The 25,444-nt window shown below is 48.8% G+C and overlaps 1 protein-coding gene across 1 annotated transcript in view; it reads left to right on the top strand.

The window, feature by feature from the left end:
* UBE2O (ubiquitin conjugating enzyme E2 O) overlaps window positions 1–25,216 on the top strand; it is a 92,781-nt gene extending 67,565 nt beyond the window's left edge. The window contains exons 7-18 of the mRNA XM_073310945.1: window positions 283–392; window positions 1,349–1,499; window positions 2,582–3,087; window positions 7,509–7,663; window positions 10,058–10,170; window positions 12,118–12,246; window positions 13,810–13,899; window positions 15,921–16,581; window positions 17,578–17,714; window positions 18,359–18,562; window positions 19,577–19,634; window positions 21,257–25,216. Of these exons, the coding sequence (XP_073167046.1) occupies window positions 283–392; window positions 1,349–1,499; window positions 2,582–3,087; window positions 7,509–7,663; window positions 10,058–10,170; window positions 12,118–12,246; window positions 13,810–13,899; window positions 15,921–16,581; window positions 17,578–17,714; window positions 18,359–18,562; window positions 19,577–19,634; window positions 21,257–22,035 (3,093 nt within the window). The 3' untranslated portion in view covers window positions 22,036–25,216. The remainder of the gene's footprint in view (window positions 1–282; window positions 393–1,348; window positions 1,500–2,581; window positions 3,088–7,508; window positions 7,664–10,057; window positions 10,171–12,117; window positions 12,247–13,809; window positions 13,900–15,920; window positions 16,582–17,577; window positions 17,715–18,358; window positions 18,563–19,576; window positions 19,635–21,256) is intronic.
* Window positions 25,217–25,444: the final 228 nt, after the last annotated feature.

The raw sequence follows: 25,444 nt of genomic DNA, 5'->3' as shown, positions 1-25,444 counted from the left end.
GGAACAGGGACAATCTTCCTGAAAGAACTGGAACCCCCTGAGACAGTTGTTGTATTTGAGCACTATAGAAGCATGATGAATGCAATTAACTCTTAACCAGTGCGGAAGCACAATTAGAAGCAGACCATGGCTGTTTTTCTTAAAAATCCAGGGGCTAGGTCCAGCCATCTAGAAGTGAAAACCATTTTCCATGTTGAGAATCCATAAGCTTTGGAATCTGATTCAGTAAAGTTCCCAGAAAAAGTGATGTTCTCCTTCCCCTTCCTCTCCTTCATTTTTCAGGTACAAGTGGTGGAACTAAAGGTTACTTGGATCACTAAAAGTTTCTGTCCTGGAGGTACTGACAGTGTAAGTCCCCCACCTTCGGTAATCACGCAGGAGAACTTGTCCAGGTGAGATCTGCTTAAAGTACCCATGTTCCCCACCATCCTAAGATGCCAGGGCAGTCAGTGGATAACATGCCCTTCTTCCAGCAAATAGACATAAGAAATCCAACTTTGTCATCAGCACCCTACGTAGGGAGCTTTACTCCAGCCATTTCCTGTCTCCCAGCCTCAGGGAGCATCATCTAACTGGCTAGTGGAGGTTTTTAATTTAATGGTAGAAAGGCTGGCGTCACATGCTCTCCTCCAGTAGAAGTGCTCCCCAGCTGAACAGCAGGGAGAAAGCATCCAAATTCCTCTTCCCCTTCTGTCCCTCATTTAGCTGCAGTGGACTGAACCTTTGAATCCTACAGCTCCAAGCTCTATTTCAGAAGTGGGAGGGGAAGGCAGCTAACATTGCTTGGCCAGCCAAGGAGCAGTGCCAATGTTGCAGAGCATCTGATGCCCCTTGCAGGCCACAGGGTATGCATATTAGCCATAAGGTACTCTGTTGAAGTGAGGAAAGAGGGTAGGTGAGTTTTGGAACTCTGTAGGAGAACAGAGCCGTGCAATCCCATCTGAAGGTAGCTTCAGGAGCAGGAGTTCTCAGCCTATGGAAAGAAAAAGCAAAATTTTTAATTCTCTCTGGGAGGTTGACAAGAGTAACTAGGCCTTGTATGCGGAGGAGGTGGCTACTCTTCTCCTCCCAGTTCCCAGGTGGCCTGGAAATACTCTATAGCTCTTCCCTTACATCTCTGTGTGTGTATGAGAGAGACTAACCTAAAGAATTCTAGTCTCCTGGGAAATGTTAGTTGTAATGCAAAATTGGTCCCATTTTAATTAGTGCCACCCACATGGATCTCACATACATCAGCGTATGTACCCGCTAACTATGTGGAGGTACTACTTATCGCTAGGGTGTTCATTATCTCTTGCTCTGAGGCTGACTGGGGAGGTGACGGTTTTCATCTTCTCACTCTTAACAGAGTAAAGCGTCTGGGGTGCTTCGACCATGCACAGAGGCAGCTCGGGGAAAGATGCCTCTACGTATTTCCTGCCAAAGTGGAACCTGCAAAAATCACTTGTGAATGCCCAGAGAGAAACTGTGTTCTGGGGGAAGGATCAGTCGCCAAGAAGGTGTGTTCCTAGGAAAGTGATGGGCTAGCTTAGCTGGGAGTGTGAGAGGTGGGCACTTGGACGACTTGTATTCCCAACACATCTGCTTGAGTGGTTGGGATTCATGTAGGCTGAATTTTAAATGCTCCTTTTAAAACCTAAATCTTCCCATAAAAGTCATATGTTATACGAAATGTGACCCAGTAAAGTGTAACGGCTTGTTAGTGCTCACAGTCATGTCACCTTGTGCAATGATCCTGTCGCATAGAGCTGAGCAGGTTTTGGGCTGGATCAGTTACTTGGATGAGGCTCTCTGGGAATGCCTACATGGTGCAGGAAGTGGGGTTAGCCATACAGTTGGTGGCATTCTTTTCTCTGCATCACTGCAGAGCCAGTGCCATAGCAAAGTGCCAGCGGACAACTGTGGTGTTAGAGGTTCCATCTTTTCAGCATAATAATGAAGTCCTGACCACTTGGGCCATTAAAGAACCCCTATTTTTGCATAACTGTAGGGATGTTAAACTTGGTTTCCTAGCAGAGTCTTACTCTGTTCACTTAAATTTCCAGTACAGTAACACATTGGGAAAAGCATTCATTTCCTGTGCTGAACTGTCTTGTGTTGGCAAACAACTAAGTGCCATGTACCACCCAAGGGCAGCTGCATTTCAGCGACAAGGAGATGAGCCGCCTGTGTAGCTTTGTACATTCCATTTAGTTAATTTTGTAAAGAGGATCTTTCATAATAAAAGGCACTATATAAACTGAATATAGTTTTATTAAAGAGCCCTCGGACCTGGATTTTCCACCTGGACTCTTGCACAGTCATGCCAAAAGTTAATTACACAGTGGCCTAGCCAACATCCCCTGCTCTTTGTAAAACCATTTATATTCTCCCTGGCTGCTGCCTGTGCTAGCATGGTAACTCCATGAGCAATAGCTCATTGCTTTCTAAAATGCTCTGAGATAGGTGGAGTGTGAAAAGGGCCAAAGAGGGTCACATTCTAGTCAGTACATCGTCCCTCCTATTGGCCATGTAACGTGTTTGCTGTGTGTCCAGGCACCCAGACTCCTGTTTATTTACTGGCCAGCATTGCTCTCTCTAGGTGAGGAGATTGCTGAAAAAGCAGATCGTGAAGATCATGTCATGCACCCCAGATTCTCAGGGTACCAATGAACCGCCCGATGGAGAGTCTATTGCAGCTGCTGACCAAAAATCGGAAGAACTTAAAACCAGATCCAAATGTGAACTAGGGGACTCTGCCAATGGCACACTACACCTGGGAGAGTTAAAGGAGGAGCAGCCTGAAGAAATGGGAAAGGAGACTTCCTGCGCAGCAGCTGGGCGACAGCAGCAGCCACCTTTCCTGCTGAAAGACAATGGGTCACCTGACTACAGGCTCCAGTCAATGGAACAAGATGCTGATGATGAGGCAGCCGATGACACAGATGACACCAGCTCTGTGACCTCTTCGGCGAGCTCCACTGCCTCTTCCCAGAGTGGCAGTGGCATAGGGCGCAAGAAGAGCATTCCCCTCTCTATCAAAAACTTGAAGCGGAAGCATAAGAAGAAGAAGACTAAGATCTCCAGGGAGTTTAAACCAGGAGACAGGTAGGTTCAGATTTCCATCCCCAGTCAATCACCTTGCTAAACCTTCCCTTCTCTGAATTCTCAAATGCAAACCCAAGTTCGGGTAAGCACGGAGATCAGGCTGAGTGTCCTTTTGCATGTCACCTGAGAGCATGGCTCTGGAATAACGAACATCTGTTACCTTATAAGGGCTAAGGGCCCTTTGTGAAATGTGTTTGGTTTCAGTCCCCCTGCTGATGGAAAGGTGTCCACATCACATTAAATCGATATGGTCAGATTCCAGTAGTACCTAGAGGCCCCAACATGAGCGCAGGCCCCCGTGGTACCTGCTGCTCTGTGTGCAGAGAGGAAGAGGTGATACGGTTCCAAAGAGCTTTGTCTAAGTACAACATTAAATGATGCCCTTGTTGGCAGTTCAGCAAGGAGGGATGGAGATGGAGACTGAACTCTGTCCAGTCACTCTTAAATGATCCCTCTAGAACAGCACTGAGGTACGTTGTCACGTACTATACCTGTGCCGCAGTCTCAGGACTGTTGAATTAGCATCTTTCACTAGTACCAAATTCATATAAAAATTTAAAAAACCACAGCACAAGAGCACTGGGGAAATAAGTCTGTCAGCATCCAGGGATTTAGCATAACCCATGCTTCAGGTGCCCCTTTATGGCAGTAAGTGTAGATACTTAGATGAGAATCTTTTCAGAGAGGAGTAAGTGAGGATGAGGGAGATCTGGTAGCACAGAAGTAATGTGGGAAACAGTATACTTCAGTCACTGTTCATTCGATTATCTCCATTTGCTTCAGTATAAGTGGAGCACTGTTGCTCTGGAATACTTTCCCAAAGGCTGGGAGAAACGTCCAAAAGCATTGGAGCTCAGGGGAGCAGTGTTAAAGTGGGCAAGATGAAAGGCACCAAAAAGGAGTAGGATTTTGTGGAAACAGCATCAATAAGTATGTAGCCTCTATTTCCCTCACACACACAACTTCTATCTTTCTAATGCAATTGAAGGGGGTCCCAGATGGGCAGCTTTGATAGCTGATTGCAGTTGACATGAAGAAGGCAGTGGACAGGGACCTGTTTTTACCTAAGCTGAGGACAGATGGCTCCATTGCCAGGCAAACATATAGAACATAGTCCCTAAGGCTCTTTGAAGACATGACATCGAGAGTGTAAAAAGTTACTTTTTGTAGCGCATGAAACCCCAGATGGCACTTAAAGGGGTTATATGGCAGCTGGTCGTTAACCACCATGAAATGCCCTGGGTGCCTATTGCTTGAATAAGCAGACAGAAAACTGATGAGACTTTGTAGGCACAACAGCTGAAATACTGTTGGAAAGAGTGAAGTGAACGGAACGTACCAATTGAATTGGCTCGATGCAGCTGGAAGTACCAGATCTGATGGGTCAGCCACATGGGTGCCTCTAACTAACTGCATGAAAGCAATGCAGCCTGTAACGTTAGCTTAGTTTGTTAAATGGGAATGGCTTTACTGTGGCGGCACCTGCAGCCCTGGTAAATTCTTTTGGGGGTGCCACTAAGGGATTCCATTGCCACCTCCTTTCATTTCAAACAGCGATTGACTCACTTAAAGAGGTTAAAACTGTTTTCCCATTATAAACCTTCATCTCAACACCAACCCTCCAACTTCCCCATAAAGAAACAAGTCCCCCTGAAATGTCACATGCCACATATCTCCTCCCATGGTAGAATTTTTCTGAGACGTTCTGCTGTTGACTCTCTAAAAAAAGGAAATCCTATTGTATGTATTTGCCCATTACAGCTTCTAATATCTCCATACTTTTATTGGCTTTAATAAGGAGAGATGTTCAAAAGCCATAAAGATGTATCTGAAAAATAGCATGTGATTGAGTGTACTGGGCACTGTGGGAGGCAAGGATGGGGCTAACTAAGGGTTTGTTGGACTAGTGCTATAAAGAGGTATTGTACCGCTTCCCCTGTGGGGGAAGAAGAGGTACTTGCCCAGCCACGGGGTCCAGAAACAAGGAGAAACTGGGAAACTGCCCATCTTTCTATACTACTTGCAAGAGATTTTGTATGTTAAGGATGAATAAACCTAATCTCCTCAACAGTATAGATCCAGTAGTATATTGTCATTACTGAACAAAATGGGGGCAGAGTTAAGGCTTGATGGGATGATTGAGTGATTCTAGGGCAATGAGAACTTGGCTGGATCCCTTAACTGTTCATTTTCAGACTCTCACGTGTATTTGCCGGGAGAGGATTAACATGTAGAATTTTTGTGAAGTGTAACTTCTGGGGATGTTCACTGGATCCTGTTGGAACTTGCTTTCATTCTTAATTCTTCTTCAACGAAGGTTTCAGTTAGGGAATATTAAATGTAAATGTCCAGTAGCTTGGTCACTAATTTAATTTTTTATTAAAGGTCTGAGTATAGCCCCTAGCAAAAATAGCTTGGCACCTTTGCTCCATAGATTCTGCTAACCTGATCCAAATCAGGAATGCTGTTCAGTGTGGTTCTTTGTATGGCAGTATGTGCACCCATGAGTGTATTTAGGATGGAAGAATCCCATGCTCCGCTACAGACTAGGGACCGAGCGGCTAGGCAGCAGTTCTGCAAAAAAGGACTTAGGGGTTACAGTGGACGAGAAGCTGGATATGAGTCAACAGTGTGCCCTTGTGGCCAAGAAGGCTAACAGCATTTTGGGTTGTATAAGTTGGGGCATTGCCAGCAGATCAAGGGATGTGATCGTTCCCCTCTATTTGACATTGGTGAGGCCTCATCTGGAGTACTGTGTCCAGTTTTGGGCCCCACACTACAAGAAGGATGTGGAAAAATTGGAAAGCATCCAGCGGAGGGCAACAAAAATTATTAGGGGGCTGGAGCACGTGACTTATGAGGAGAGGTTGAGGGAACTGGGATTGTTTAGTCTGCAGAAGAGAAGAATGAAGGGGGATTTGATAGCTGCTTTCAACTACCTGAAAGGGGGTTCCAAAGAGGATGGCTCTAGACTGTTCTCAGTGGTAGCAGATGACAGAACAAGGAGTAATGGTCTCAAGCTGCAGTGTGGGAGGTTTAGGTTGGATATTAAGAAAAACTTTCACTAGGAGTGTGGTGAAGCACTGGAATGCGTTACCTAGGGAGGTGGTGGAATCTCCTTCCTTTGAGGGTTATAAGGTCAGGCTTGACAAAGCCCTGGCTGGGATGATTTAGTTGGGGATTGGTCCTGCTTTGAGCTGGGGGTTGGACTAGGTGACCTCCTGAGGTCCCTTTGAACCCTGATATTCTATGATTCGAGCTTATGAAAACTGTGGACTGTAGCAAATGCTTCTGGATTGGCGGTGGGAAGGGTACGTGTGATTAGGAGCCTTAAAAATGAAAGGGGCAGGAAGATGAGACCCTCGTGTCAAAAACAGGATTGTTCTATGCTTGGGTTTGTCTTTGTGCGGTAGAGGTGATCATATGTGAGAGTGGCCAGGAAGTAAAGTTTTTGTTGTCTTTAAACTGAACACCATCCTGCTTTTCAAAGGAAGAGGCAGTGTCGAACCTGTCTCCAAAGGGCTGAGATACAATATGCAGCTTTAGTCTTCCTTTTCATCCCCATGACCCCAGCTTCAAAGATTTCTCAGAACTTTCAGCAGAGCTCCAGACAGAAGGCACTTCAAGCCTTTGGAACCTAAGATTTTTCCCTACTGAAGTGGTTGGATGTGGCAGGGGTCCCAGGGAGGGCAGCCAGGAAGGGGGGGGGGAGGGTTGGGTGGGGTGGTGGGGAGCAGTCAGGGAGAAGGGGTGGTTGGATGGGGCAGGGATCCGGGGGGGGGGGGGGGGCAAATCAGGAATGAGAGGAGGGGTTGAATGGAGTGGGGGGGGCAGTTGGGGTGGGAGTTCCGGGGGCAGTCAGGAGACAGGGAAGGGGGGGGTGGATGGGGCGGGAGTTCCGGGGGGGCAGGGTTTGGATGGGGCAAGGGTCCCAGAGGGGGCAATCACAAATGAGAGGAGGGGTTGAATGGGGTGGCAGAGGGCAGTCGGGGGGGGGAAGTGGGGGCAGGGGGGCATCAAGCTGGGGTGGGTGGGAATCCGGGGCAGGGGCCAGGCCACGCCTGGCTGTTTGGGGAGGCCCTCCATACAATTTCCGAAACCTGATGCAGCCCTCAGGGCAAAATGTTTGCCCGCCCCTGGCCCACAGGCATAAGTGAACCCATTCAGCCTGAGTACTGGTTCCTGACCTTAAAATCCCATCTCTTGACTTACTACTGCCAGGTGTGAAACATGGGTACCCTTTTGAACTTAGAGTGCTTGGCAGCCCAGATTTTCCTACCATTGCTCTGTGCACTTAGCTTTGGCTTCTTGTGTTGGGGCAAGCCCCAAAATGGGTAAAGTCAGTTGGCAGAGGGGTCTGCTTATTTTCTTCTGCTCTCCACAGGTGGCAGCTTCATTAAAGCTCTCTCTCTTACGTTCAGAGTTGCTGTAGAAGTGGTGACCACGATGACTTCGGCTGATGTGATGTGGCAGGATGGCACTGTGGAGACCAATATTCGCTCCAACGAGTTGTTTCCAGTCCATCATCTGGACAACAATGAGTTTTGCCCTGGGGACTTCGTGGTGGACAAAAGAGGTACTGGGTGAAAAATATGCTCTGGGGGAAAAAGCAAATCATCATTTTTATTACAAGGAATAAGAGCTTTGCAATTGTCTATTTTGGTTTGGTGCATATGATGATGCAGGCGCCTGAGCAGTTAAAATCAATAACACTTACCCCAAAAGATCCAATGACTTTCATATCTGAAAAGCACTTTCAGAGTAGATTGATGAGTCTAGCCTCACAAGCCCTTCAGGAGGTGGGCAGAGTAGTGTCCAGGTTCTACAGTCTGGGATGCTGAGGCACAGAGCTTAAGTGACCTGCCCAAGGTCACACACTGAGTCAGTGATAGAGGTGGGAATAGAACCCAAATCTCCAGACTCCCCAGCCTATACTTTTGCCATGAGACCAACCTTTGCACTCCAGTGCTATCCTTTTGCTTTTTGTTTTCTAATATAAAATAAGTTATTGCACCCCTTCTATTTAAGTGCAAATGTGTAGTAAGAAACAAGTACTTAAATATGGCTCTGGTAACTCTACATATACATGGTTTGTAGGCTTTAAAAAGGTTTTATTGTATAGGGCTGAACCTGTGTGAAATAGTTGGGGATGAATTGGATTTGCCAACCTTTTGTTAGCACACAACCAACCTCCCCTTTCCCTGGGAATCTTAAAGGATCTCTCTTGATCTGAGGACACCCTTTTTACTTGCCTGCCCCAGCACCAGAGCGATGAAAGGAATGAATCGCACACAGTTTAGCTTTACCTGGATGCCATTCCCAACAAGATTCTCACACTACTATATTTATCTAAAAAGTTTTCTGTGATGAAAAGTGGCCTTTTTCTTCCCCTTTCCTGACAAGAAACAAATCACTCCAAAAGTATGTGAGCGTCTCACTTCTTGACTTTCCCAAGGCTTAGGAGCTAAGTAACGGTTCTAAGAGACCCAATTCTCTGCAGGAGTTTAGTGCTCATGAATGTGAAGGACGAATGGCACTTGGCCTAGCTTTAAACTACTGCATGCATCTCCCTCTTCCCTAGCAGCAGTTCAAGGCCTCATCTAATCTTAATTCTTTAGACAGTGATGAGCACAGCCTCAGAGTTTTTAAAAAAAAAATTTAAAACAAACAAAAAAAAACTTTGCTCTCTTCCCCCATAGGTAGGAGTAAATTGTTCTAATTGTAGGGCTTTTGTTTGGGGGCAAGGGATTGTTTCTGATTGTTGTGTTTATAATATATATAGTTGGAAAGCTAAGTCAGAGATGAGTGTTGTGCTCACTTTTACCAGTGGTCATTGTTAGAGCCCTGCGCGGATACTAACTTTGAATTGGCAGCCGATCCGTGATCTGCAAAAATGGTCCATGGATATAAAGCTGATTTCCGCAGATCTGTAGGTTCTAGTCATTGTTATCTCATCGGGGAGCTCGTTCCTTGGGCTGAAAGATGCTGTGGCCTTATGGGTTAGGCGTTGCTTGTGGAAGCAAGAGATGGAGGCTTAGACTTTCAAAGTTGCATAGGGGAAACGAGCATCTAGAGCTCATTAATGTCTAGTAAATTGTCAGGCCCAGGTTCTAGTTTTGTCTGACAAATTTTTAAGAATTCCTGCCTCCTCCTTCACCTCCCTTCTCTGCCAAATGCCGTCCAGAAAACCCTACAACCTGCTGCAGGCAAAGCTCTTTATAACCTGGAAAGAGAGAGGAATCAAACTCTTTAAAGCCCACTGGGGAGGTTTATTGCCAGTCAGTTTTACATGGAAGGCACTGATGGCAGATGCAGTCCAAGTCCAGCTTCTGTGAAAGGGTGTTCCCTGCACACAGGTCTCCCTTTATTGACTGACAGTTTCATTGTTCCAGTGGAACGTAGCCGTTGTGAGAAATCATGATCATGGAGGAAGAGACGCCTTGTAGCTACGGCCCATCCCAGGTAGCCCTCTTGGCCCATCAGTACCCACACTTGAAGTGGACTCTTTGGCTCTTCATTGAATAGTGTAGAGAGCAGAGCATCAAGGTGAAGTGGCCACTGATCTGGCACTGCAACTCCCTAAAGACAAGTGTGCCCACCTGGGATCTCTCTACCCACCCTCTGGCTAGATGGCCCTTTAAAGTTACATGACTCTTTCCTTACTTGCTCAGAACACCCCAGCTCCGTTGTTGCTTTCATCCTGGCATTGCACACAGGTGAAGGATGGGTTCACAATTTGACAGTTGGCAACCCTAGCTGCCATGTAACAAGATCCATTCTCCTGATTTCCCTGTCTCGAGTGGAGCTGCTGGGCTGTAATGCCTCGCAGTGAAGCCAGAGGTGACTTCCCCTGGTGCTGCTGCCAGAAAGATCAAACAAAGCTTATTGATCAGACTAAAGAGATGAGAACAGTCACTGTTGGTCCAGCTTTTCACTTGGATATTTTCCTCCCTTCCACCCTGACCAAAAGCTCAGACCTCCCAGGACCCTGCTGTGTACGGAGTGGTGCAGTCAGGTGACCACATCGGCCGCACCTGTGTAGTAAAATGGTTCAAGCTGAAGGCCAGCGGAAACGATGTTGAGGTAGGTGAAGCAGCCTGCTCCTCCTAGTTGGGGCTGTCTGAGAGGAGTGAAGTACACAACAGCGCTTACTCTGTATGCTTCCACCCTGAAATAAGTCACCTTTAGGATTAGCGGAGTGGGGCATGTTACTGCTCTGGTGTCAAGACTGGTTCTGGCGACATTTTTCTCTGTGGCTATGTCTACCCTGCACGCCTCTTGAGGCAGCGCAAAGTGTACGTGTAGCTACACGCAGCCGTGAAAAGCAGGCCACGTCCACGCTGGGGGTGTCACTACGCGTGTCGGTGAAAGGCTCTGGCAGAGGGGAAAGGCTTCAGCAGTTCCCCCCGCAGGGAGCTGGCAGAGCCCTGACCTGCAACTGGGGGAGGCTCCAGCAGTGGGGAGGCAGTGGGACACTGCATAGCTGAAAATAGCAGCATAGGCAGGAAGGTAGGGCTTGGGTGAGCAGAGAGCCATGCAGGGTATGTGCTCAGTGCATACCCGCTCCCTTCAGGTGTGTCTGTGTTCTGCTCTCCTGAGCTGTGACTCACTGTCCACGCTGCTAGTGTATACTCTACACACCACCACCAAAAGAAGCACGCAGTGTAGATGTAGCCTGTGTTTCTGCTGGTGGTGACCTGGCACAGAGCAGGCATGTTCAAAGATTTGCACACCCCATCATCCTGGAGCAGCTGGGTGTTTTTTTCCCCTCAGTTATCTATGAATTTCTGCCTTTGGCCAGGAGAGGGGCTGGTGCTGAAACAAGCAACCACAGTTGATTTCTTAAAGCTTTGGTGCTGGGCCTCTGACTTTTTCCACCTCTACTAGTTGGCAGAGAAGCCCATTGCTCAGTGGTTGTCCGAAACACCATGAGAGCGCTCTTGACCCGTCACTCTCATTTACAGACCACATCTTCCTCCCCCACCAAGTCCAGGAGCTCGGAGTATTTCATCTTGCCGGTTCCTGTTAGGCTGTGGGCAAGTTGGAGGAGTGCTGCCATGGCCCCTCTAAACCTGGCTCATTCTTCCTTTGTCCCCCCCTCAGGGTGGTGCATGTGGTATAAGTGACCAGGGCTAGTTCAGGCTTAGAACAAAATCTCAGGCTATGTCTACGCAACATCACTTACAGCGGCGCAACTGCACCGCTGTAGTGCTTCTGGTGAAGGTGCTTTAAGCTGATGGGAGAGAGCTCTAGGGGCGGCTTAATATCTCCTGCCTCCATGAGTGGTGGTAGCTGGGTTGGTGGGAGAAGCTCTGGGAGAAGCACTCTCCACACCTGCGCTTATGTCGGTATAACTTACTTTGCTCAGGTATAGCTTGCGTGACTTAGTCACACCCCGAATGACAGAAGTTACACCACAGTCATTTGTAGTGTAGACATAACCCAGGCTGCCCCAGAGACACATCCCTATGTCTAATACTAATTCCTCATGCTAGTAAATAGTGGTGCTTTTCTCAGAGCGAAAGCAAAGGTGATCCGCTTTGGCGGGGGGGATGCTATTTCCTATTAAGTCATGAGCCTTTTATCCAACCCTCCTACCAGCTGTGCTGGTTCGGAGATCATGGAACCTGTATCCAAAATAAATCCTGGCTCTGCTCAGCTCACCTTCTAGCTGTTTTTGAGAGAGCTGGATGTTCACAGGGGGTGTACCGTGGTTCCCATTGGCTCATGATTCATGCAGTGTAAAACCTAAGAGAAAAGGTGAGGATGAACTGGATGAAAAGGCAGGATGCCAATTTACCCCTTACACCTTTTCTGAGGTGACACACGTAATATCAAATAGCAGGTCAGAGGGCAGCAGCAGGCACCAGATGTATTAGCAGCGCATGGTCACAAGACGTCAAGTGGCCACGGGTGCTGGGAACCAAACTGCAGGTGCAGAAAGCATTTTAAGTGTCCAAAGCAGAATCTAGAAATCAGTTCAGTAGTTTGGAGCTAACCCGTGCACGTGTGTGTTCTCTTCAATGCCAGCTGATGGGGGAGGAGGAGGATGTGAGTGTGTATGATATTGCTGATCACCCCGACTTCCGCTTCCGAACCACCGACATTGTGATTCGCATTGGCAATGCTGAGGAGGGAGCGTTGGCCAAGGAAGATGAGGTGAGTCTGAGCCATGGTCATTTTGCCCGAAGCAGCCTGCAGTCATTTTAGCTGGGATTTCCTAAGGGTCCTAAGAGAGTTGGATTCCCCAAGTCCCATTTGGGTACCTAGTGCCCACAATCTTCTTTGAAAATCCCAGCCTCTCGTGTTGCCTGATACCGCTGTATTTTCTGCCCCCGGCTTAGCCTGAAAGGTCCCATGTGTACAAGACACTTGTCCACCCTGGACAGAGTCAAAGGGCACTGGAATGAAGATACAAACCTGGAGGCCTAAGTAGGCACCATCTCAGATTTTAACTGAGGTCACTCTGAAATCCTCTTTGCCAGGGTGAAAAGGGATTAAACCTGCCCTGAAAGTTGAAGCAACTAGAACCAAAAATGGAGAATGAAATTTGTTTGCCTTAATTTAAATCCAACAAGTATCTGTGTAGGGATTCCAAGTCGGGTTTTCAGTATAACTTCTAAGATGGAAAGTCCAGCGCAGCCCCAAACAGAGGGAGATTGAAGATCAGTTTATGTCTATAGCTAGTGACATTTGTTTTGCTTTGAGAAATAGGGCCGTTGTTGTTATAAACTGGATTTACATGCTTAAATTGGATTAAGGAGTCAGGAGGGGTCTGAGGGGGACCTCCCTTTTGGAAAGAATGCGAGCTGTTCACCGGTAGTGGACCTCCTTAAGGCTGCAGGTCTTGCAGACCCTAGAAGTGACTCTTACGCTAACAGAGGTCTGCAGGGTAGAAGTGTAAGAAGACGTCTCAGCTCTCTGATAGGCCAAGTAGCAGTAGCATGTCTAAGCTCCAGCAGCATGAAATACATGCCTAAAGCTGCTCACCTGGCCTGTGTAAACTTTATTCCAGTTTAAGAAGCTATTTATTCTGAATGCACTAAACGTGGGGTTTAAAAAGCTGAATGCGGCATGTTTGGCGTTTCAGCCTCAGAGCTTGAAGGCCAGCCTGAGCTGCAACTTCAGAGCACAGTCTACGCAGCTGTTTTTGGAGCATTAATGTGAGCCTCTCTACCCCGATTGTGTCAGCCTAGGCATGCCCTTCATATCCATGCCCTAGCTCTCACGGAAGTGCTGCGCTCCGGGAACAAACTGCAAAGTCTGTAGGTCTTCCTTCAGCTAAGCGGGCTCAAAATCAAAATTCTTAGAACTATCACTAGATGGCACCCTAAGTCAAAGAAATGGTGGTAGGATCCCATTTATAGTCATCTAAGCAATCAAAACTGCTTTCCATACTCATAGGTTGGAGCTTTAAAATGTTGATGTTGGTCAGAAGTAATCATATAATGTGGTTCACCGTTTCCCTAGGTGGTGACTTTCTGTAGTGTCCAAGGTAGTTTTTCATGGAAACATTTTCCCGCTAAATAGAATCTCAGCAGCCTGGTTGCTCCTGCTGCGGCCCACGGTCTCACTGCGTGAGGCATGCCAAAAGCTTGTCTTTGGACTTGATCCGTGTTTACATGCCTCAGTTACCTGGAGAAAAGCTGTTTCTCAAAGACTTCATTCTCTGTACTTGAGAAAGAGATTGTGATATTTTGTTTGCTGCTCTTGTTCCCATAGCCCTCGGTAGGACAGGTGGCTCGTGTTGATGTCAGCAGCAAAGTGGAAGTAGTCTGGGCTGATAACTCCAAGACCATTATTCTGCCTCAGGTAAGGTGCTCCTGTCTGGTCAGTGGGGCCACGGTACTTTCTGTAACTCAGTTTAATGACATGCAGTGTTCTTGGATCAAGGATGCAAAGATACTGCTGGAGCCTGTGTAACTGAATCTCAGGTTCTTTGAACTCTTTGAATGCCTGTCTTTGCCTATCTTTTAGTCCTGTTTCTCCTCTCCTCATCTCTTTTAGTGAAGACAGACCTTCTAAAGAAAATAGAATACCTGCCTTTGTAGGGTCCCATCCCCTATCAGAGCAGCACAGAACACATCACTCCTCTTGCTACAGAATCTCATTCATGTGCAGAAAGCAGTTGATGATCAAGACTTAAAAAAAAAAACCCACCAAAAAAAAAAAACCTCAAGCAGCTCTGCATTAATAACAGTAGAATGGTCAATGCCTGCACTATGGAAATGGAAGAGGATGTTACAAAGCAGTCTGCTGTCTCCCTTCCCCCCATTGTCACATGTGACCGGATCACAGGCAGAATCAAAGGTCTGGTGTATGCTCCACAAAGAGCTGCTCTCACAACGTGCCTCTGCAGCAAGCTGTGTCGCTCCGTTCCCTTGGATTCTGTCTGAACATGTAATTACAGGACTTTGGTGAATGTTGAGATCCTAAGTTATCTGTTGAGAACTGTAATTTTCGTTTCTGTGCGTGTGCCAGAGACTAGCTGGTTGGGCACTTTCAGTGGATCTAAAAATAACCATGAAGATGGCATAACTGGCTGACAAAGTAGCCTTTCAACTCAGATTTGGGATAGGCCACAAGGGCAGGAAGTCTGGTGGCCTTGGTCTAGCTCCCCAGGATCTAATCGCAGCTGGCAATCAGTTATTTAGTGGCCTGCAACTGGCATAACTGTGCTGGTGCAGGTGGGGATTTTGAGGCTCCTTTGCAGAGCTCTGTGTATGGAGAGCTTGTACATCTGCATGTCTGGCTTTTAGCTACTGTGATCAGTGTGTCTCTTTTTAGCAGCTGTATAGGTTTTATGCAACATCACTTGAACTTTCAGAAGTTCAGGATTAAACTTCCCATCGTACAAACCTCTTTAATACACCTTACAAGCTACTTCTTGTCCTGGAGCTATCCATTAGGCTTTGTTTCCCCCCACCCACATGACATATGGGGGGGCTAGATGAGTCGAATTTGTATCGGAGTTGGTAAATTTTCATGTCTGCTTTGCAAGGCTGTCTTTGAAAAATGTAACACACACAAAAGTCCCCTGAAATTTAGAGCTGCAAGAATGGGGGTGGAGGGGAGGGGTTGTGATGGAGTCTGGGGAAGCTAGACTCTCAGGGTAGGTAGTGAAGAGGGGTAGGGAGAAAGCACATTTATAAGAGTCAGGTCAGCAATTCTAGTAAGGCTTCCTTATCCCAATTAAACCTTAAAAAGTGGCAGTGAAGTACAGTGGTTGGAGACTGTTCATGGCAGAGTGCCGATAGCAGTTACAGTGTGCCACACAAGAAGATAGTGAAACATGCGCATTCTAGCTAGTTCAGGCATTGTTTTGTAGATGCGTGGAATGCAGACACAGCCAAGCTGGCATATTGTATTCACACAGCAGCTGGCTCAGTTGCAAAAACAGAAATACAAATTTGACACGTTAAAAACTGCAAAATTTGTGTGGGGTTCAGAAAGCTGGGACTTCAGTCTTGCAGTTCTAGCATGCATGCTCTCTCTGGTCTGCAATGGAAGCCCCAGCTTTTGGGACAGCTGTTTTCTTTTTAAAACTGACCCTGCTATTCCCAAACACCTGTTTTCGGGGGGGCGGGAATGCTGATTCAGAACCCAGCTCACAGGAGCTTCATAAGTGCAGGACTCAGCTCAGATAGAATCCACCTTAGATAAAGAAAAAATAGCCTTTTGGGGAGATTTTGGTGTTGCTAGGATCACTGTTTTTAACTGTCCGTTTCCTTTTAACAGTAGAGACTGATTTATCTCCATCCAAGATGACCGTAAATAAAGCATGTGTATTTCGGCCCTATACCACCTCACTTCTTTGTTTTTGATTCCTTTAGCACTTATACAACATAGAATCGGAGATTGAAGAATCTGACTATGATTCTGTAGATGGCAGCACCAGTGGGGCATCCTCTGATGAGTGGGAGGATGAGAGCGATAGCTGGGAGACGGACAACGGCCTTATGGAAGACGACCACCCGAAAACTGAAGAGCCGGAGCCTGAGGAGCCTGTAGCGGAAGAGGTGAAAAAGGTAGAGGAACAAGTGCAGGGTGCCGTGGCAATGGCGGTTGCTGATCTAACTGCAGAGAAAGCTGGGAAAGAGGGAGCACCAAAGAGTTTCCGAGAGCTGAAGGAGGCCATCAAGATCTTAGAGAGCCTGAAGAACATGACTGTGGAGCAGCTGCTGACGGGCTCTCCCACTTCGCCGACAGTAGAGCCCGAAAAGCCCACCCGGGAGAAGAAGTTCTTGGATGACATCAAAAAGCTGCAGGAGAATCTGAAGAAGACCCTGGATAACGTTGCCATTGTGGAGGAGGAGAAGATGGAAGCTATGGTGGAGACGGAGAAGAAAGAAGAAAAACCTGAGGCACAGACGCCAGTGAGGTCGGAGTGGCCTAGTGAGACCCCAGTGCTCTGCCAGCAGAGCGGAGGCAAGCCTGGAGTCACCTTCACAAGTGCCAAGGGGGAGGTCTTCTCTGTGCTGGAATATGCCCCAGGTGAGTGTGACACCTCGGGGCTGGACTAACTCTTCCACTGCCTTCCCCATTGAGACTCCTGTACCCCAGCAGGAGTCCCCTGCAGTCACTCCCCCCTCTCTTAACGGCCCTGCTTCTAGGAGAAGGGGAGAGATGTTACCCACCTGGAACTCATAAGTCACTTGGGAAGGGGCAATTAAAGAGGGCTCCTATCCGTAGAGGGGTCTGGTCTGGGAAATGACCCTGGGTGTCTTGCATGTACTCAGAGCGCTGTCCCATGTGATGTGGCTGTGGTAGAGGTTCCCTTTCTTTCCCCTTTTGGCTGTTCTGACTTGGACGCTCTGCAGCAGTGTGTGGGGTAGGAATCCCTTGCCTCAAAGATTGGCACTCCAGCTTTGCTAAGGGCTGTTGCGATCCACAACCTACCAGCATGAAAACCCTGTTGCAACCAAGTTTGAAACGAGCTTTTCTTGACTGGGGGACGGTGGAGGGCTGGAGGGTGAGAGGCAGAATGGAAATGGAGACAGCTGATGTTCTTGTATCGATTGTGCCTCCTCTGAGTGCAGTGACCTTGTTAACACAAACCAACTTTCACCTGCCAGAAATAAACAAGAGTGCCTGGTTCTGGGGTGCATCGGTGACAGCACAGCTTCAGATATCTGGCAAACAGATCATCCTGGACAGGTCAGCTGGGAAAACGTACCCAACCTCTGCTTTGAGCCTGTAGCTGTGAAGAAAGAGGCTATTAACACAGCTCTTTGGCTGAGGTGTAAATTCTTGCCCAGATGTGGTCCCAACGTAGTTGCTTTAGCGCCTTGCTGCTAACTCGTGGCTTGAGATCTCAAATAACAATACAGCCATGTTTCCCCAGCTTCACTGACCAGTATCTTCTCTTTCTCCTCCCCACAATACTGGGCGCAATTGTTGAGGGGGGGAAAAAACTTCCCTTTGAAGGCGTTTGATTTTGGAGGACGATTTTCTGTAATCTGATGGGTTGTAACGCCCCTTGCTCCTTAGATACCCATGCCTTTAAGAAAATGGAGTTCCAGCCACCAGAAGCCAAGAAGTTCTTCAGCACAGTGAGGAAAGAAATGGCATTGCTGGCGACCTCTCTGCCTGATGGCATCATGGTCAAGACGTTTGAAGACAGAATGGCAAGTCCGTATGCTCCAGTCTGTTTGTGTGTTAGCACGGTGACTGGGCGTAACCTGAGAGTTGAAGGCTCAGGAGGGAGTTCCAGACTTAATCCCCTATTCTGAGCTGTCAAGGCATCTACACTTGGCTGAAGTTTATAATTACAGTAAATTGGCTCCCCTTTACATTTCCAAGAACCCTGGTAATAAACAATGAGTATGTGGGAATCTGATACTAGAATTACTTCACCAAATAAACCTGGGCTGTGTAATTCGGCTAAGCAGGGAGCGTGAGCGGGTGGAGAGCCAACAAGGCAGTGGGCGTAGCCAGTCGTGGAGTGGAACCATGCACCAGCCCCGTCTGAAATCCTGTTTCAGATCACTCATCCAGGCCTGAAGGGTGGAAGTGTGGTGGGTGAAGTTCAGTCTCAGGTGAAAGAGCACAGCCCAAAGCTAGCACCCACTGGAGATCTGCAAGGCTTGAGCTAGTTCTCCCAAGTCCCCAGTTAGTGTTAAGCTAATTAAAGCCTCTATCTCTTCCTCCTCCACTCCCCAAACTCAATCTGCCTTGTTACCAGGGCTTGCCTCTTTTCCTTGGACAGAGGGCAGCCCTGGCTTTCACTCTAGCCCATGCCTATTTGTGCTCACATCTCCTCTCTTCACAGGATCTCTTTTCAGCACTTATTAAAGGACCCACACGCACTCCTTACGAAGACGGCCTCTTCTTGTTCGATATCCAGTTACCCAACATCTACCCAGCTGTCCCCCCTCTCTTCCGCTACCTCTCCCAGTGCAGCGGGAGACTGAACCCCAACCTGTACGACAATGGCAAGGTTTGCGTCAGCCTTCTGGGAACCTGGATAGGAAAGGTAATGCTGTCTTCAATCCCTTTGCACAGCACATGGCTTTTAAACGGAGCCAGACTTTCGCAACTAGGGAGCGGTGTTTGCTGCTTCCCGCTGGCCCCAGAAGCCTGACAGTTTTCCAGTTCAGAGAGCAAACTGGGGAATGAGCATCCAAGCTTTGTGCTGGCCCTGTCTGCATTGGGCTTGAACCGGCCCTAATAGTCTGGGTTTGAATTCTGGATAGATGGATGGAGTAGACAGAGCCAAAGGGTAGTGTTCAAGAGAGGTTTTGAAAGAGTGTCTCAAAACCCACGTTTGTCCCTGGAAGATGAGCTGTGGGTAGTATTAGCCACAGGCCCTTGTCGGGGCTGATAAGAGCTGAGGGTGTGCGCAGGGATCATAGTGTGAACAGGGATCATTCTCCTACCCTTTGGGACTTGGTCTTTCTGGCCTTTTTTTGCCTTCTCTGTGGTGAGCAGCCAAGGCATGCTGGAAACAGGCTTAGCAAAGACGTAGGGGGCACAGTGAGTTGGGAGAACCCTCACTCTTAACTTCTGGACAGCTAGGTTCAAGGGAGGTTGTGGGTAGCGATGAATGACTTTGTGGGGTGGGAGGGTGTCTCATTCCTGTTTGGGCACCACAATAAATATCCACCCATTGACACAATCAGCAGGGCTGGAGTGGGCCCCACCTGTGACCCCAGTTCTGGAGCAGCGAGGCAGGTGCTGCATACCTGGATTAAGGTGTACAAGCTTCCACAGTATCTGCCCAGGCCATGTCCAGCCTGAAGCCAGCGCAGTAGGCCCATAATTTTACCCAAGCCTGAATTGTACTCACAGACCTTTAAAATAGGTGTGCACAAACGCAGCTGGGGTTGGGCCCAGGCAGTAAATGTTGGCATGCGCCTTGGTCACTATTAGCTGCAGTCTGAAGGCTGTCGCCTCCCTTGTTTTCTGTGTTAAATGCTGACCAGGACGGATGCTGCGTTCGCTGTTGCTCATGACAAGCTGTCTGTGATAACTTCTGTGTGTGTTCCAGGGCACAGAAAGGTGGACCAGCAAATCCAGCCTTCTCCAGGTGCTCATCTCCATCCAAGGTAAATGCAGCTGCAGAGCCGGTGGGGCGTGGAGGGACACTGGAGGCCCCCTCACTTGCCTTGCTGGGCTGTGTGAAGGAGCACACTTTCCCATCTCAACGCAGCAGGGGCAAGCTGTTACCCATCCCTCTGTTCTTGGCTGCCTTCCATCCCTGTAACTTTCCTTCGCCCCTTTCCCCTCTCTGCAAGAGCAGGCCTTACTAGCCTTTTGCTTGTTGCCCTGTGCCTGGGAAGGTGAACCACAGCCACCTCCAGCCAGCTGCTAACGCCTAAAAAAGCTACTAAGAGGAAGGTCCTGAAGTTGCTGCTGAGCCTGGGTCCTTCTCTTTATAGGCAGTGAGTCACCAGCCTTGCTAGCATCTGGTTTATTTTTGCACACATCAGTTGTGTTTACACTGGTTCCTAAACTGCTCTGTGGGCTTTGGAAAGGAAGCACAGGTGTGCCCAAGCCCTGCAGCACTGACTTGCCTGACCAAGACAGCCAGTAATGCTAAACCCTGCTTGGAAACTCTCTAGCAAGCAGTCTGCTGTCCAGAAAGGCCAGGGCCTGACTTGGGAGTATTTGGTCTATGGTATTTGATCTCTCAGCCCTCGGGGTGTCTTTTCCCAGAACAGAGAGGCTGTTTCTTGTCTACAGAACCGATAATCCCCATTTAGAGGCTAAAATATCAACTTCTTCTTGCAAACTTCTCTGGATTACCAGAGAGATTTGTTAATGCTGAGAGCTCAGCCTTAGACCTCTCCCTTCTGTTGCCTGGTCATGGGAGAAATGTCATGACCCCACCGTCAGGAGCATTAAAGCAGTTGGGGGCATTGCCAGCAGGGTGGCATTGACCATGTCAACATCACACCCAGGCAGAACAACCAGCCTAAAATGTCAACCGGCGAGAACTCAGTGTGGGTGGCTTGCCCGCGGCTGTGCCAGAGACAGTGGCTGGAAAGGAAAAGGGCAAAAGTAAATGTGGCCCAGTCGGCGCTAAAAGCAGCTTTGGGTGTCACTTCAAGGAATGGCTTGATTCTGTTACAACACTTTTTTCATGTGTTTGGCCCTGAAAAGTGGGCAGCTAACCATAGCACAGGCAAGGCCTGTGAAATATTTCCCCCTTCACTCACTCTTCCAGTGCCCCTCTGTCCCGGCAGTGCACCTTGTCCCTCACCCCATGCTGAGCTAGCAACTGTACCTGTTACTAGTCCAGTCATGGGCTTCTACAGTGAGTGGCGTCCACCTGGGAGGTGTTTCTGTAGTCTGAAAAATGACCACCGGCCCCTGCCAGGAGGCCACCAGGCCTGTTCTCACAAGTGTCCCAAGCAGAGTCAGAGGCCGGATGAAATGCTGGTGCAGCCGCTAGACATGCACCTGCCTGGATTACCTCCTGTTACCAGTCCAGCATGGCAACCTTGCTCTGCTGCTCCCTCTGCCTGCGCCCCTGCTTGCGATCTTTGTGCTGTAGGGGTCAATATGGCAGCAGCCCAAGCTGGAGGGAGCTCCCTAGTGGGGAGGGCAGTTATAGATTGAGGCCTCAGCACCCTTCAGCAAAGGCAGAGCCCAGCAGATCCCCCTGTAGGTCGCAGGTCAGTGTGAGGTTTCCGTTTAACTCTTTGCTCTCCCTCTCTCCTGGCAGGACTGATCCTAGTGAATGAGCCCTATTACAACGAGGCAGGGTTCGACAGCGACCGGGGCCTTCAGGAGGGCTACGAGAACAGCCGCTGCTACAACGAGATGGCCTTGATCCGTGTGGTCCAATCGATGATGCAGATGCTGCGCAAGCCGGTGGAGGTCTTCGAGCACGAGATCCGCGAGCACTTCCGCTGCAACGGCTGGCGCCTGGTCTACCGGATAGAGTCTTGGCTAGAGACCAGCGAGCTGGTGGAAAGGAGCCACGAGCACCCCAACGGGGCCGATTCCTCCTCTCTCCTTTCTGTGTGCGACACCCTGGCCGAGAGCCCGGTTGACAGCAGGGGATTTCAGGGCGAGTACAGCAGCCCCTTGGAGCAGGAGCTGGGGGCAGCAGCGGCTGCGGCGGAATTTTCCGACCTGGCGCTAGAAGGGCAGGAGGAGCTGGAAGACTCTGGATGTGGAGCCTCGACGCTCGCGGCCAGCGACGGCCATCAGTATTCAGACTCCGAGAGCACGGGCCACACCAGAGAGCTCCCCCTGGCGAGAGACCTAACGGACGAGTGTAAAGCCGCGCAGGACTCTGCCTCGCAGCCTAGTGTGAAACCAAAGAAAAGGAGAAAGAGCTACAGGAGTTTCCTCCCCGAGAAGAGTGGTTACCCTGACATCGGCTTTCCCCTCTTCCCCCTGTCCAAGGGGTTCATTAAAAGCATTCGTGGTGTCTTGCAGCAGTACCGGGCTGCCTTAGTAGAGGCCAATATCCCTGAGTGGAGAGAGGACAAGTGAAACGTCAGGTTAGGGGCAGACAGATGCAGAAGAGAAGGGGAAAGCAGCAAGGAAATCAGCAAACGCTGTTCCCAATAAACTGGCTTTGCTCGTTCCCGGCTCTCTTCCGCTGCTTGGTGTGTTTATAAAAAGGCAGTAGCCCAAATAGCTCATTCCTCGCTCTTTACTTCCCCCAGCCTCTCCCCCATTCCTCATGCTCCTTTGATCCTGAAGCGTAAGGAGTTGTGAGCCTTCCAAAGCAGTCTTGCAGCTGGGACCCTCTGTGCTCTTTCGTCCCCGGGCGCCTCTGTGTGCAAAGTGGGCTCCGCTCCCTGGCTGCTATGTCTGACCCCAGCGTTGCACTTGGGATTCAGCCCTAAAGGTATGGTTGCTGTGGTATCCGATGCTGAGTGGCTGTGTCCTCCCAGTCCTTCCATTTCCCTTCACTACCACGTCTTGTGGCTTTCTTGAAGTCTGTTCCAGCTTGAGAATACTTTGACATTAGATTCTGGTTGCATCTAAGTCTCCTGCTCCCTATAGGGCTGCCTTCCCATAGCTGGTCACTGACAGATTCTCAGCTCACCCACTCCTTTGTTTGGTACTTACGGTGCAGAGATGAAGTTCTAGATAGGCTCCTGTTCAGCCCTGGGCAATACCCTGGGGTTTCCCTGTGGTCCTAGCCCTCTGATCTCTCTCCTGGAAGTAATTTCTCCAAAATAGTAAACACATTTCCACTCCCCATCCTCACCAGACCTGCTTGCACTTTGCAAACTTACAGGAGTCAGCTTCCTGCTGGCACTATTCCATCCAGCAGGAGCCTGGGAGCCCCATGTGCACTGCTTCAGCCCAAGTCCAACTGATCAGCAGCAAAGGTAGATCTAGGGTAGATGATGTAGCTTCTGTGTGGATATTAAACTTAGTGCCGCTGATGCTTCTGCACCACTTCAGCTGTTGATAAATTTCTCAGGCTGCAGCTGTTCCTGAGGCTAGCTCAGCAAGTACAGACCTGTACCTGTGGGGGTGTGACTTCACTCCTGCTGCGGCAGGACGGACATTGCATCTTTAACAAACACAGCTTTCACTGTGTGAGCCCCTGCTCATCCCCAGCCCTGCACAGTCCAGAAGCCAGCAGCACTGGAGACCTTGCATGTACATCCTTAATCCCATCAACAGTGCTGCCGGGTAGCTATAGGAAAGGGCTAGTGGGACATGTGCGTTAGTGGAAAGGGGTTGACACTGAGTACTTTGAAGGGGTATGATGAAAGCAGTGATTATCTGGGGGCATCCTATTCAGGATGTCTGCAGCTTGCTTTCAGGGCTTTCTGTGCACTGCTGGAGACCCCCGATCAAGCCCTGCTAGATTTGTCAGGAGTTGAGCCTGACAACAAGCTCCCATCCACGCCGATGCCCGTTTTCTGCCACAGAGGCAGCCCAGCTGTGTCCTTCCCAGCTGATGAAATGAGCTAGCGAAGCCAGGCTTCCACATGGAAGGAATAGCAAGGCTTGTCATTCAGCGTGGCTAGTAAACGAGGCTAATTCCTCACAGGAAACCAAACCAAATTCCTCCTTGCCAGCTCTCCCACCACCGCTAGCCCTGCCAGAGCCAGCGGCTGTTGGGGTTCTAAATTCAAAGCTGAGGGCGGAAGTGTCAGCAGGCTGTCTTGCCTGTTTGCAAAGTGCTCCCAGCTGCCTGGATGGCTTTGGTGCACAACTGCCCATTATCCACTGGAAGAAATTTTATAAGGGCTGTCTCCTGGTCCCATTGACTACACCCAACCTGGGGTTGGACTTGCCCCCTGGAGAAGGGTGCCACTGGGACTGGGTCTCTCTCACACTGACTCTGGTCTCCACGTTAGCACTGCAGAATCCTTCACACTAGCTGCCACGATTGCTCAGGAGAGCTGCAGGTCTGGAATCGAGAGCTGCGGGGGAGTCCGCATGTTGGGCTTGAGCGGCAGTAGCATTGTGGGGGTGGGTCTGGTGCAGTAGTTCCTGGCTATCCTCGATGCTAGCCAGCATTTCATGAGCAAGAAAATTGACTCCAGTGTAAAAGGGCAGGGGTGGGATGCTAACTGACGTTGTCCTTTGGGAGTGAATGAGGCATCTGGTGCAGGGGGTTGTTCCACACATTGTTAGACGCCTTATTCACTGTACTGAAGGCCAGTCTGTAACTTAGACTCATTTCCTTTGGTGTATCACTTCATTCCTCTCTCTGCAAAGGAACGGGGGAGGAGGAGTTGACAAGCTGCTTATTAGAAAGACACAAGTAGAGAACAGAATCTGCTCATGTGCCTGGGGGTCTCTAGCATTGCCCACCCACACAACTCTCTCTCTCTAGTTGTTTCTCTTTATCTTCTCCTGGAAGGGTAGAGGGAACTAGAGTAGCCACAGCAAAAGCCAGCTGTAGGAGCTGATCTGCTTTGAGGAAGGTGGTGGGAGAAGAGGTGCCATTGTGAGAGCCGGCCTGACTGTATGCCAGATGATTCCTTCCCCCTCCCAAGAAGTCTGCCTCTCTAATCATAACCAAGAGCTTTGTACAGGATCCTGGAGTTTTCAGCTGAGAAAGCTCTTGCTTATTGGCCTTGGGGAGGCTCTCCTGTCCCTTAACAGCATTGCTGGAGCTCTCCTAGCTCTTCAGAGCTGTCTGTCCCTAACTGAGATGCGCACAGAGGTTTACAAGTTTTCTAAGCTTTTGATCATGTGAAGCTCCGGGTCTGAGATTGCTGTTGAGCACACTGCAGCTATGTAATTTTTTTGGTGTACGTATGTAATATTTAAAGGTTAAAAACAAAATTTAAAAAGGCAAAACCTTTAAAAAAAAATAAAATAAAAAAACCCACAAAAAGCCAAAGCATGATGCATATTGTTAGCCTTAAAACTGGCTACTTGACACTGCGATGTACAAATAAGAACAGCCTGTAACTGTTTTAAGTGCTGGGGTGGGGTGGGGCGGGGAAGAAATATTACAAAATCAGTTTGTAGCCTTGATTCTGTACAGTATTTAAAAACAATGGAATTATTACTGAGGCCATGCTTAGAGGTGTGTTGTTCACGTGCAGATGTGAATGCTGGGTTGCTTACCATATATGTATAAAGTGCTGTGTGACTTACTTTTTTTTACTTGCGAATTTTTTTTTTGGCTAATTAGGATGTAATAAAGGAGAAAAAGTTGATTTGCCATTAAATTTTGCCTCTGTGAATAGCTCTGGTTGTGCTTTTTTTTTCTTTTCTTTCCTGTGTGGTGAGTATATCACCTGCAAGAGAACTGAACATCCTGCCACCTTTATTCAGACTGAGGAGGTTCTTGCTCTGCTCTGAATCAATACCACTGCCAGTGGGCTGCACATGAACTGGGACTCGGGAGACCTGAGTTCTGCTGGCTCACTCACTGGTCTGCTTGGGTGACTTTGGGCAAGTCACTTCCCCTCTT

The sequence above is a fragment of the Lepidochelys kempii genome, chromosome 14, assembly GCF_965140265.1.
Source record: "Lepidochelys kempii isolate rLepKem1 chromosome 14, rLepKem1.hap2, whole genome shotgun sequence".
Lineage (NCBI taxonomy): Eukaryota > Metazoa > Chordata > Testudines > Cheloniidae > Lepidochelys > Lepidochelys kempii.
Note: the sequence above shows the minus strand (reverse complement) of the source record. Positions and strands in the feature narration are given on the sequence as shown.